The sequence below is a fragment of the Herpailurus yagouaroundi genome, unplaced genomic scaffold (genome assembly GCF_014898765.1).
Source record: "Herpailurus yagouaroundi ecotype Mexico unplaced genomic scaffold, PumYag 28, whole genome shotgun sequence".
NCBI classification, from domain to species: domain Eukaryota; kingdom Metazoa; phylum Chordata; class Mammalia; order Carnivora; family Felidae; genus Herpailurus; species Herpailurus yagouaroundi.
Genome location: NW_024412376.1, coordinates 114,983,322 through 114,997,281, shown reverse-complemented (window position 1 = coordinate 114,997,281; position 13,960 = coordinate 114,983,322). Strand labels below are relative to the sequence as shown.

The 13,960-nt window shown below is 34.5% G+C and overlaps 1 protein-coding gene across 6 annotated transcripts in view; it reads right to left on the bottom strand.

Moving 5' to 3' along the window:
* Positions 1-13,960, bottom strand: part of EPHA5 (EPH receptor A5) — a 338,890-nt gene that overhangs the window by 300,109 nt on the left and 24,821 nt on the right. For all 6 annotated transcript variants that reach the window (XM_040482250.1, XM_040482225.1, XM_040482240.1 and 3 more), the window contains exon 2: positions 5,170-5,234. In XM_040482250.1, the coding sequence (XP_040338184.1) occupies positions 5,170-5,234 (65 nt within the window). The remainder of the gene's footprint in view (positions 1-5,169; positions 5,235-13,960) is intronic.

The window sequence follows — 13,960 nt, the reverse complement described above, 5'->3', positions numbered from 1 at the left end:
CATACTAAGTGCCCAATACATATCTGTCGAGTGAATGAATGAATGAATGAATGAACGAATGAATGCAGAAAATTTGTATTTGCATAAAAGCAAACCTTGCTGCAGCATAGTATTTCTAGGTATGTCCAGAATAAATAATCGAAGGAAAATTCAATTAACTACCATGAGGTATGTGTGCATGATACAAGTGCATGCATGCACACACACACACACACACACACACACACACACACACACACAGAGTCTCTCTCATATACTGTGGCTAAATTTGGGCACATGCTGAAGCCCAAATTCAAATGATGTGTCTTGATTAAGGTAAAGTACTCAAAATCTATTAAGAAACTATCTCAGCATGTAATAATCATAGATTTAAAAAAATATATATATATGAAATAAAAGAAAATTCTGATGATTGTACACCCTAAAATAGTGCCAGGGTGCCTGAGTGGCTCAGTCCATTAAGCATCCTACTCTTGATTTCAGCTCAGGTCACGATCTCATCATATAGAGCCCTAGGTAGGACTCAGTGCTGACAGTGCAGAGCCTGCTTGGGATTCTGTCTCCCTCTCTTTCTGCTCCACTCCAGCTCCCCACGCTCACTCTCACTGTCTCTCAAAATAAAAAAAAGTATTTACTTTGAGAGAGAGAGTGTGTGAGCATGGGAAAGGCAGAGAAAGAGACAGAGAGAGAGAGAGAGAGAGAGAGGGAGAGAGAGAATCCTAACCAGGCTCCACACTGTCAGCACAAGGCCCGACGCGGGGCTCAAACTCATGAACTGTGAGATCATGACCTGAGCCAAAACCAAGATCTGAATGCTTAACCAGCTGAACCACTCAGGTGCCGCAAAATAATTCAATAAACTAAAAAAATAAAATAAAATAAAACCTATAAAATGAAATAAAATAAAATAAAATAAAATAAAATAAAATAAAATAAAATAGTGCTAACATTACAGACTGAGTACTTAAATGAGTAAAGAGTATGAGATGGAAATTGATTCAAATAAGATAATTTGCTTACAGTCACAAAACAGCAGACTTTACTCAGATTTGAGCTATTGAGGTCATAGAAAGCTGCTAGTTCCAGCATTCTGAAACTTCCAACTAAACAGAGAAGCTGGACATTCAGATTTCTTATGAAGTCTCCCAATCTTTAAGGGCAGGCAATGAATTCAAGTGGATATATTTATATGGAAAAACAAACAAAAACCTTTTGGATATCTTGGTATGAGAAAACTAGAAATGCAATAGAAGGTCAAAGAAAAAATATTTACTGAGAGCCATCACTGTACAAAATTCTACTTTCAGTTCTAATTTTAAATCTTTATGCAAAACTATAACGCAGTAACTTATGCTCCATTTTATAAATTTAAAAACAATAAACTAAGTTATCCTTCCAATACATGTTTATTGAAGTTCTCTTATATGTCAGGACCTGAGCCAACTTGTAGAAACACTGTAGAGTAGTAAATATGAGATCCCTAGAAGCATCCCAGGAGCTGACAAGCATAGAAGTGTCATGGGAGCCGGGCGCCTCATGGCTCAGTCGGGTAAGCTTCCGACTTTGGCTCAGGTTGTGATCTCATGGCTTGTGGGCCCGAGCCCCGCGTCGGGCTCTGTGCTGACAGCCCAGAGCCTGAGGCCTGCTTCGGACTCTGTGTCTCCTTCTGTCACTGCTCCTCCCCAACATGTGCTCTGTCTCTTTCTGTCTTTCAAAAATAAATAAATGTAAAAAAAAAAAAATTTAGAAGTGTCATGGGAGCAATGATTGCTTCTTTTTTTTTTTAATTTTTTTAACGTTTATTCATTTCTGAGAGACAGAGCATGAGCTGGGAAGGGGCAGAGAGAGAGACACAGAATCTGAAGCAGGCTCCAGGGTCTGAGCTGTCAGCACAGAGCCCGACGTGAGGCTCAAACTCAGGAACTAACTCAGGAACTGCGAGATCATGACCTGAACCGAAGTTGGATCCAGGTGCCCCAGAAATGATTGCTTCTAAGAAGCGTATGGAACATGTGCATGACTTTAATTTCTCCTAAATACTTGCCCAGTTCTTAGGTGCAGATTTGGGGTAAATAGATAAAATATTCATTCCTAAGGTCTGAAGTTCAGGAAAATGTTCTGGAAAAAAAAAGAATTTTCTTATTTACTTAGTATCATAAAGGCTTTCGGAATAGTGGAGCTCTAAGTTAGATCAAATCAAGACAGCCGTATAAGAGCAGTCTTCCAGGAAGCTATCAGATCAAATAATGACAATTCCCCAGGATCGAGTCTTTGAAGAATTTCTGGTCCCACTCTGCACTCTAGTGCCTGCTAGCCTGCTGCTTTTTACCTTGACAGCAGGTTTTTGGTTTTTCAATGCTACTTCACAGCTAGAGAGGAAGGAAAGGACATAAGGCACATCAAAATGCTAAAGCCATTAAAAGAAAAAAAAAGAAATATCAAGTTCCAAATAATAAAAAAAAAAATTTAACTTAATTCAATCTTTAAAACAATCTTAAATCTTAAAGCTAGTGCAGTTCTAACAAGTTGCAGTCATTTTTCTTGAATAGATGTTTCCTGTATTGCTCCAAGACCAGTTAATTTCCAGAGTCCTGGAAAATAGATTCTGACAATGTTTGCCAGTTATCTCACAGCTTTTACGGAGGAGAATATTTGTAGAGGCCCTTACTCCACAGTTTTTGATGACATTGCTCGGATGATCTATATTTCACCTAGAATTGTGTTGCTTATCTAATCATAAATGGAACAGCCAGAGCGCCTGGATGGGCAGTCGGTTAAGCATCAGACTCTTGGTTTCCGCTCAGGTCATGATCTCATGAGTGGTGAGATTGAGGCCCTGGATCCAGCTGACAGTTCAGAACCTGCTTGGATTCTCTCTCTCCCTCTCTCTCCGCCCCTCCCCCACTTGCATGTGTGTGCTATCAAAATAAACAAACTTTAGGAAAAAACAGCAAAATCAACACTATAATAATGATAATGGAAAGAAAAAGAAAGCACAAAGTAGTCAGAATGACTGGAAAGAGCTCATTCTGAATATAAAAGGACTATGTTTTTATAAAGGATACAGTAGTGTTTTATACAAAATTCATGTACAAAATTGAATAATTCCCCCCCCAATTTTTAGCTGCAAAAGCAACTAGAAATCAGATTTATCCTTAAAGATGCAGTTTGCCGAACCTTTTCTGAGTAACTTCTGAACAGAAAGAGGACACACACAAAACTACATTCAAAGGGAGTATGACATATTTTCTCAGGCTTTTAAAAAAATAACTTCAACCCCACCTATCAGCTACCTTCTCAATTTAAAATATTTATGCAATAAATCATTTTTGGTATGTGAAAATATACAGAGTACAAAATATACCTATAGGTTTTCATCCAGCCATCTACTTGTACAGGGGTGACCATAGATGAAAGAAAGAAAATAATTCTAGATGAGACGTGGGAGGAAGAAAACAGAAAAGAAGGAAGAACATAAGAAAGATAAAAGAGATACAGACTAAGAATATATACCACTACTTGGTACTGGCTGTATCTGGGTGTTACTATTCTTTTTCTTTTTAACTTGTATTTACGTCCTAATATCTTAACAATCTGCTAATATGACTTTATTTATAGTATATCTCTAAATGCAGCCATAATTTTTAACAAGCAAAAAGAAATACTATGCTTTTTTAATTGTTAATATATTTTAATGTTTATTTATTTATTTTGGGAGAGAGAGAGTGCAAGCAAGGGAGGGACAGAGAGAAGGAGAGAGAGAATCCCAAGCAGACTTGCACTGTCAGTGCAGAGCCCAATGCGGGGGATGGAATTCATAAACTGTCAGATCATGACCTGAACCTAAATCAAAAGTTGGATGCTCAGTTGACTGTACCACCCAGGCACCCCAGAAGTACCATCTTAATGAAAGAAGAGAAACCACACTGAGATTAAGATGTTAGCATACAAATGATTATGATTTCAAACAATTAATACTACTTGTTTTACCTCCATAATAACTCTCTGTGTAAAGGGCTGAATAACATACCCGATTTTCTCATCAAGTTAAAAAAAAATCAAGTTTTAGCTATTTGGGTTATGGTAATAGTCGATTACTTAATTAAACTTAAATTAACCTTTAAGTCATATGAACTATTATTAGTGCGAATAATATTCTAACTTAATTACATACATACACTATACTATACAGTTTTAAGTATCCAAATTGTTTAAATTATTTTCTCAAAATTCAGTATTGAAATATATTATTTGTGTTTGCCACAAAATGACTGTACAATGAATCTGGACAGTTTTAGTTTGAAAATTATGGAATAGTTAAATGTTTAAGTTATTAGATAATAAAAATCTCTCAAAATCTAAATTGTTTTTAATGTAATAGTCAATTAATACAGCTAATATTTTCTGCATAATGATTTTATGTCACAATATGTTACTTACACATTCATTTTCTATCTGATAATAATTTTTTTTTTCAACGTTTATTTATTTTTGGGACAGAGAGAGACAGAGCATGAACGGGGGAGGGGCAGAGAGATTGGGAGACACAGAATCGGAAACAGGCTCCAGGCTCTGAGCCATCGGCCCAGAGCCCGACACGGGGCTCGAACTCACGGACCGCGAGATCGTGACCTGGCTGAAGTCGGACGCTTAACCGACTGCGCCACCCAGGCGCCCCTCTATCTGATAATAAAGATGTATTTTTAATTGAGCAGAAGATAACGCAATACTTTTTCATATAATCTATGCATTAAGATTGTTAGTATAAATACACGAACAAGCATATTGTTTTAAAAATGGCTTACCTAATTTTTACCCAAAACATTTTATTTGTAATGTACACCAGTAAAATAAATTACTAATAAAAACAACTTCTAGTTATAAAATTCTTCCAATGAAGCACCTTTTCTGAAAGCTTTCACTGAAGAAAAATTCAAGAATTGAAAGAAAACCTGTGACAATATTTTCATTCCCTAATATAGCGAATGAAATACAATATAAAGTGCATTTGATCAACACTGGTAATTGATATGTTAACTTTTATTTCCTATTCAATATTACCAGGATAATAGCAAATCAAAATATGTCCAGTGAATTTTTGTGTATGATATTTAACAAGATGTCTACTCAAGTAGTTTAAGTTGTAGGGAAAATTTTATAAAGGCTTACCCCATTTTTTGGAAAAGCAATCCATCCCAAGTCCCCCATGACAGTACGTGAATCCAATAAATTCACTGAAAGAAAAAGAATACAAAACTGAGTCAAATGTATAAAAAAGCATCACTATTTTCATAGTGTTATTAAGAGTGCATATTTCTTACATAAATGGAGTTAGATTAAGTATTCATTATGATGAATACAAGAGTGATAATTCAGTGAAAACATTATTTGAATGCAAGAGAATAAGTGATTTTGAATAAACATTTGGAAAACAATTACAGCAAATATAAACAAGTCATTACTCTACGTGCTCTTTTTTGTCAAACAAGGATAAAGGAAAAGAACTGGTAATAAGAAAAAGAAAAAAATGAAGGTCCACAGAAAACCGTATAAAGACCAAGCCACTTCTTTAATGGCTCTAAATTTGGGGATTAAGCTGCCATAACATTGTGACTAAACATACTGTATTTTAATGTTATAAAGCAATTAACAAATAATTTACATTAAATAAAAATAAGCTATTCCCAAGCTTGTAAGATTTTTTTGTGATATTAACTGAAATCTGTAATCCAAATTGCAAATTAAATTAAGAAATAAATCTACACACCTTTAACCGATCCAACAAAATTATAGTAGCTTTCAGAGTTGTTGCTATAGCTAACTGTCCACTGCATTCCCCAAAATATCAGCTACTTACAAATAACCATAGTCTAGAATGTGCTTCTTACAGAACTATCAACTACATTTTTGAAATGCAGACCTCAATTATGGCTGGATCTCCTAAATTTCGGGGAACTCCAAGAATAAAAGTCTTTTTTTAATTATATGAAATTTATTGTCAAATTAGTTTGAATATCATCATTCCAAAAGGAAGCCACGAAAGAGTATGTACATACACGTGCACCCACACTCATCCACATACACACACACTGTTTATATTTCAACAGGTTTGCCTATTCTTCTCTCCCCCTAAATTAAATTAAGGATACTGAGCAGTTAAACTGCTTCAGACCTGGATCACAGATCATTATCTTTTCAGCCTATTATACCTAACCCAAATGATCTACCTGGCCCAACATGCAGCTAAACCACTTTGAATAAGCATGGCATATGGACCCAAAAGGAAAACAACTGGGTTAATCCTAGTTGGAGGTACTGAAGCTTCTTTAAACTACATTCAAGAACCACTATGTTGAAATGCCACCAATTCTAAAAAAAAAGATTCTATCTGTAGTATAAAGCTGGAGTAGTAAAGTAGTAAAAGTTGATAGGTTGGAAAATGTGTTACAATACTCCTACAAGAAAATTTAAGATAAAATTATTACAATCAAGGACATTAGGATCATAAGTTAAATTTAAAAAATTAGGTACTGTAGAAATTATGTGCGTTTAAGCCTTATTATCCATTGATTTATTTCATAGAACATTTGCAAACATGTATATCTTATATGCTAATTTAATAGTCTCTGATAATAGTAGTAATATAAAGATAAATCCAAAGTTTTAAAGTTCTAGAAAACACAGATATACACTCAATACCACATATATATGAAAACCTTTTATGATGTGTATGTATTTAATAAACTTGTCTATTTCCCTCATTAGGTTCTGAGCTCTTTAAAAATCCCTGCCTATAGAATGTCTATCATCTTTAGGCTACACATATAGTGGCTTTAGAGAATAATAAAACAATTTGTTGGATTATTCTTTTTTAGAAGAAATTGGCCTAGCTGAAAAACTATTGTTTCAAACAGTAAAGACAATAAACAAACCAAAACTGTTCCATTACCCACTGACCTTGCAAATACACCAGCCATCCCACTAAATCTAATTTTTTAGTTACATCCATACTCTTTTTATTCTATTGTTGGCTTTTCTAGTCTCCATGGGAATAAAGCTACATTAAACTTAAATGTCCTTGTCCTCATTTTAGTTTTTCTGGGACACTAGGGCTATGTCTAGACATGACTAAATACCAGGGGAGTACAGAACCTAAATCATTATGTTTATTCATCCTTATGATTCATTTGATTCACCTTTGATATTGAGCAGCAGTGTATCTGTGTAGACCTGATAAAGTAGAGCAAATCAGCAAGCTAAAGGCCTTCTACTATGATGGCAGTCGAACTGAACTTAATCCTGTGGTGGCAAACTGATGTGAATAGGAATTCTAGGAATTCCTAACTAGCCTGCCAGGAGAAACACAGCATTCCTTGTAGACCTCTTAATAACATGTGGATCTTCAAATATTCATTATTAACAATACATTTCCAGATGTCTTTCTAAAATTTAGTTCCTTTCGCTTGAATTAACTTTAACCTGAATTACTATTCTTTTTTTTTTTTTTTTTGGCTTAAAAGGTATATGTGTGTGAAATTAAATGAATAAATTGAAAATACTAGGTAGGTTGTTAATACAATTTATTAGGCGTTTTCAACATTGGAATACATTACCAAACACATGAGAATACCCATGATAGGAATGCACATTATCTTTCTTATGAAGACTTTGTCAAAACTTTTTCTTCAGATAAACAGACACATATGTCACTTCCTACTACTGTCTAAAACTGTTTTTTCTTTTTGAAACAGATGTTTTCATAAAATTCACAATGTAAAGAAGATATTTATACATATTTATACAAATATAAAGAAATGTAAAGAAATGTAAAGAAGATATTTATACAAAATTGGAAATTGAAAAAAGGGTAAAATTAGATGTTTCAGGCAATTACTTGCAGGTTGATATATCATAATTTTGTTCATATAATTCAGAGGAAATTGGAATTTGATGCCTCAGGAAAAATAATTAAAATTATAGCTAGATAGGTAGATAGAGATATTTACATGAAGATAGAAATATAGATATATATATAGAGAGATGTAGAGATTATATAAATGTAGAGATACAGAGTGTTAGCTCTCTACAAAATCTCCCAAGTTTTACACATGTTGTTTTAGCTGTCTCAGATGCCCTTTCCCCCATCTGAATTTCTAAACTCTTCATTTGTCCAATAACACATATTTCAGGAACTGTTTTCTCCCAGAAGCCATCCTAGTCCTCTTTCCTAAACCTAGGTAAGCTATTATTACTGAATCTTCTATTAGCACCCAATTATTAGCTCCAAAACACTGAATATACGGAATTGTACTGTTGCCTTAAAGGAATACCACGTTTGACTCATGTCTCTGAACCTAGCTTGCACTCAGAACAGCTGAATAGCTGTTTGTCTTATTAATGAATCATTTGGTCAGTGGGCAGATCAGGAGGGTGTGTCTGAATCAACATACACCAGTGATTCTCAACATGGGCATCCAATAATATCTGGAGACATTCCTGATTGTCATAACTGGAGGGTGGGAGGAATATTTGCTACTGGCTTTTCATGGGAAGAAACCAGGTATGCAGCTAAGCATTTCTTAATGCACAGCAAAACTTTCCCCACTCCCCAGTAAGTAATTATGTGGCTTAAATTTCACTAGTGCCAAAGTTAAGAAACCCTGGTATACACCTATGATGCTACCAGAAAATCTCTACTTTCACATTCTTTGACCAGTACAGCAGTAACATAATATTCATTAATAGAAGTTAGCACATTTGGAGGCATTCCTTATAAATTAAAACTAAGGAAATAAGAGTAATAAAAATTGAAATCTTATTTAAGGGGAAGTAGATTGTTCTTATTACCCAACACCCTTAAATTATTCTTCACATAACTAATATAACTGTTATTACAAGTGTTCTTATTTATCCTCTAATAATTTCCCAACATTTATGATGGCATGCATGAAAAAACACTATGACACTGATATTATTAATGCCTCCATTTCCCCCACTACTTAAGCTAGTTACATAAAAAACAGAAGTTTAGACATAGAATATACATAAATGTGAATTTTCAGAACTTCATTACCCAATTTCATTACCGAATTTATTAAAAGGGGAGATTGGCAGTAATGGAGCACAGTCACTAAGTATCTTCTGTGCAACAATTACAGTAATTAAATTGTTCTGAACAGTATATATGCTTGTTGTAAATTGCAATGAATACACAATGAGTATTGATCTTCATTGTACAACTTAATTAAAACTTGTCTGGGAGAAGCCACTAATGAATATAATTAGAGGGAATGTTTGATACCACAGTTACTCTGGGAGACATTAATTAGATATCAGAAATTTTATGGAAAATGTTTTTATTCTATTATTTATATTTTAAAATAAAGCTACACTATTAGACTGAAAGACAGTCTTCAAGGTCATTTCCCTCAGCCATTATATAATTACAATGAAGATGGGCATATTGGTTGGTATTCTCATCAGTAATTAAGAAGGCTGATTCTCCAGGAGAAATAACTCTTCAGGGGTCAATGAGTATATAGTCTATTACAAATTCCTAAAGTTAATATAGGGAGAAAAAAGACTCACTACTGTAAGAACTTTTTAATAAGTAAAAATAAGTTAACTGTCCAACCAAATAACAGATTATAATGATTATAATTGAAATTAACTCAAACTAATCTTAAGTATGCTTTAATTTCATTACTACACACTAATAATTTTAATTCTTTCTTTCACAAACAGAAAGCTTTTAAAGAATTTACTTCCAGAAAAGCCAGAGAGTTTCTAACTCATTCTTTTGGTTGTGATTCAAGGGTGGGGGAAAGAAAGGATAGAATGAGTAAATTGGAATATGCATAAGAAGTTTCCTAAGTTTTCAACTTCACACACTGTAACAATTAAAGATTAATTTGAGTCAATAGTTCAAATATGCTCTTCAATAATCATAACTTTCAAATATTCATAACTTTCCATATATCATTCTGATTCCATATCTTTCTCCTTAATATCTTGCTAATATTAGTCATAAAATGTGGAAAAAATTTATTGGGTTGTCCAGGAACACCCTGGGATGAAGGTGTTTTGAAACTTTAAAGAGTTAAAAGACAGCTCAAGGGGGACCGTAGGTGGGTCATTCGATTAAATGTCCAACTTTGGCTCAGGGCATGATCTCATGGTTTGTTGAGGTCAAGCCCCGCATCAGGCTCTGCACTGACAGTGTGGTGCCTGCTTGGGACTCTCTCTCACTCTCTCTCTCTCTCCCCCACTCCCTCTGTCCCTCCCCCACTCATGTGCATGTGCTCTCTTTCTCTCAAATTAAACAAATTTTACAAAAAGACAGCTCGAGGACACTCAATCCCAGCACCATAAGTGTTCAAGGCCTTGAGAGAATCTGTGATCCTTATAAAATAAAGAACCAGAATCATATTCTTACTCGTATATTGTTTCTGTTTTTCCTGTGATCTTTACATAAACATAATTGTAATGGTATTTGGACCTCCACCACAGTATAAAGAGAGAATACTTTGGATTAGTAGCAGATAAAATAGCATTCTCTTTCTTTGAAAGCATTGACTCAAAGCCCCATTGCATACAGTAGAATTTTGATAGATGCTTATTTATTGATTTCCATTTAACAATATCAGAAAAGCTACTGGATTCAATTATAGCACACATTTTACTGATCTGCGGGAACAAACCCCAGATGTACAGCTGTCCAGCCTCTCTCCATGGTCCCATTCAGCACAGATGTGATTTCTTGCTTCCAGGCTAAATTTTATAATTTGACAACTGCTGCAGGGAACAAAGAACAGTTGACAATATGAGTGCAGGGAAAGAGTACATGTGTTTCCCATTGGAAAACTAAATTTGTAAATTTGGTAAAAATTATGTTATAAGTTTAGAAGTGTTATGTACATTTCTGGGATCCTTTTACTTGAAGGCAAAATTCCATAACCAACAGTATTTCTGCAGACAACAAATGGGAGATTTTTTTTTTTAATTCGGAGCAACCCATGTGCACAATCTTTTCCAGGAAAAAAAAAATGAAAGAATATGGAGAAAGGAATTTATTCAGTGCATACTATGCGTCAGATATTCTATCAAGTAACTTCCATTGAATCTTCCCAATAAACCTATAGGCTCACTACGAACACTGACAGCTTGCAGTCTCATTCAGAGCCCAGCAGGGAAATCAAGGAAAGAAGAAAGCATCAAGTAATACTTAAAGTCTTCATGACAAACTACAAGCCCTGATTATGGATTCTCACAGCCAAGTTCCTTACTTAAAACCTGGATGTAAGATACTTTGATTACAACCATCTACCTCCATGGACATCCAAGGGCCATGAACTAAACCCTAATTATGAATGAACATACTTTATTTGTACATAAAGTATGGCTGGTGAACACTGCTTGAGAAAAATATCATAATCATGTATATATAAACATATATATGTATGTGTATATATATGCATAATTATATATTATATATATATATGTAATTAACTAACAGTGGCCTCAAGCCATCAACATTACCTACTAAGTCTATTGTCTTTGAGAAATCAGTTCTCTCATAAATTAAATTACTTTGTAAAGTTTTAGTTAAAATGTTAAAAATAAATCTCATATTCTCTTCCAGCTAATGCCCTCGTCTAAATTCAAATTATTAAATGAGTTGTCAACACTCCTATCTATTTCTGCATATCCTCTTAATTCTTCTCCTAATCCACTGTAATTTGGATTCAAACTCGCTATTTTTACCAAAACTTCTGTTACCAAGTTTATTTGTGATAATCACGTAGCTCTGAGTTCCTAATTTGGCAGTATTTGGCCATGACCCCCAGGGACAAACTCTCTCATCTTTTATCTTCAGGGACAATATATTTCTGTGACTTTCTTCTACTTGTCTAGCTACTTCTTTCCATTATAAGCTATTTCCATTATAAGCTCCATTATAAGGTTGTTCCTGTACCAACCTTCAAACCTTGGCTTTGATTAATACTCTATTTTTCTGGACTGATTACACTTCTCATTCTATACCAATGATTCCTGCCTAAGATATAAGAAAGGAATAAAAATAAAAGAAGAAGCAAAAGAATTTGGAAAGAACAAATGTCTTGGTACCACTCCATACATACTGAATTAGACTGTTTAGGATGGAAAATGATTGGTAAATTTTTTTGTTGATTGCTTGCTTTAATAGTCATGTAAGCATATGTCCTAACATAAGGACCCATGTAGAGAGGCTCATGAATTGCTGTCTTCAGTTACAATGTAGATGTTGATGATCCTCACAAATCCATATATTTTGTCTATTTCTGTCTCCTTAAATCCCGATCAATTTATAAAGCTGCCTACTGGCTTTCAACACATTTATGATATCCAGTCATCCCCAAATGCACAAAGTATCTTCCCTGCACAACAACAAGCAAACATCTCCTGCTATGTTCCCTAGTTCAGTGAATGCAATGTCAAAAAACTACTTGTTCTATCCAGAATTCAGTGAGTCATCTTTGTCTCCCTTTACTTTACCTTTACTCCCCCAGCGAATCAGTGACCAAATCCCACCCATTCCAACTATATCCTGTATCTAACTCTCTAAACTGCCTGTTCTATTTCCTTCCACAGTACAACCATTCCAGCCAAATTCATGCCATAATTTTTCACTTGAAAAATATCTTAACTGGTGTCTTAGTAGAAAGGCATGATCCCTAACAATTTCCTCAAAACACTGCTTTCAGAAAGATCTTTCTACGCAACCAATACGATCGTGTCACTCCCCTACTTCAAACCTTATCGTTGTTTCATTTTTTAATACAAGTCCTTCCAGGGTTGGTCTCCATTTTCCTCTCCAGTTTCATTCAGGCTTTTCCCTCCTTTCTTTTCCACAATTTGGCAATCCCCAACTTATTTTCAGTTCCATTATGTGGTTTCACTATTGATTCAGTTCTGTCCAATGAGCTGTGAAGGAGACCTGAAGGCAAGGGAGTTTTGGAGAAGAAAATATTAGAAAAGGAAACTCCTGGCTGCTTTGAAAGTTGCTGGGTATGGGTGTGTTTCCTGGATCTGATGCAGCCATCTACAGAAAATAAGGAGAATCAGCAGGAGAGAAAAATCTACAGATTAAGGTTGGCAGAATGAAAGGTTGGGAAGTATCTGGCTCCAAATTATATCATAGAGTAGCTAATCCATCTAAATTTGAAACTTGCTTCTCTCAGGACTTTCTGTTATGTCAGAAAAAAAATCAATTTTGTTGCTTAATCCACTGAGGAAGTGATTTGCTGTTATTTGCAGAGGAAGACATCCTTACTGATACAATTGCTAAGTGGCAGAATTTGAAGGCAAACTCCAGTCTCTTTTATTCCAGGGTCTGCTCTTCTTCTATCCTGTCTTGGTACCTCTAATATTCTACTAACGGAATTCCAATAGCATTTCCAAATGAGTTACTTAAGCTCAGATTATTTATCTTTGAAGTGATATCTAAAATGAGCTTCGTTGTTCCCTTAAATCTTAATATATTATGCTTAATTGTTGACTACAAAGTATGACTGTTGCCTTTAATGGTTTCAAAATATTTTCATTTCTATTGATTTTGGTATTTTTATTTTTTTTCTTCATTTTTTTTTCAAAATATTTGTCATATCGTAGGGAGAAGTGTTAGCCACTGCTCTTTGTACACTAAGCAGTAGGATTTCATACTAAGAAGCATAAAACTCTGAAGGAAGCATAAAACAATCAGAAATGCATACTAAAAAATTCTGAATTGTTAATATATTCTGAAATTGTAAACTCATGGAGATGGCAAGGAGGAATTCAGAATTAGTATCCACTGTTAGTCCACACAAAGTTTTTAGGCAAAGGTAACACTGAGATCCATTGACAGCTAAATTATGACTAATGAGCAGTCTGCTACATTCACAGGACACATGGCATGAAAAGAGCAAAACCATATGGTTTT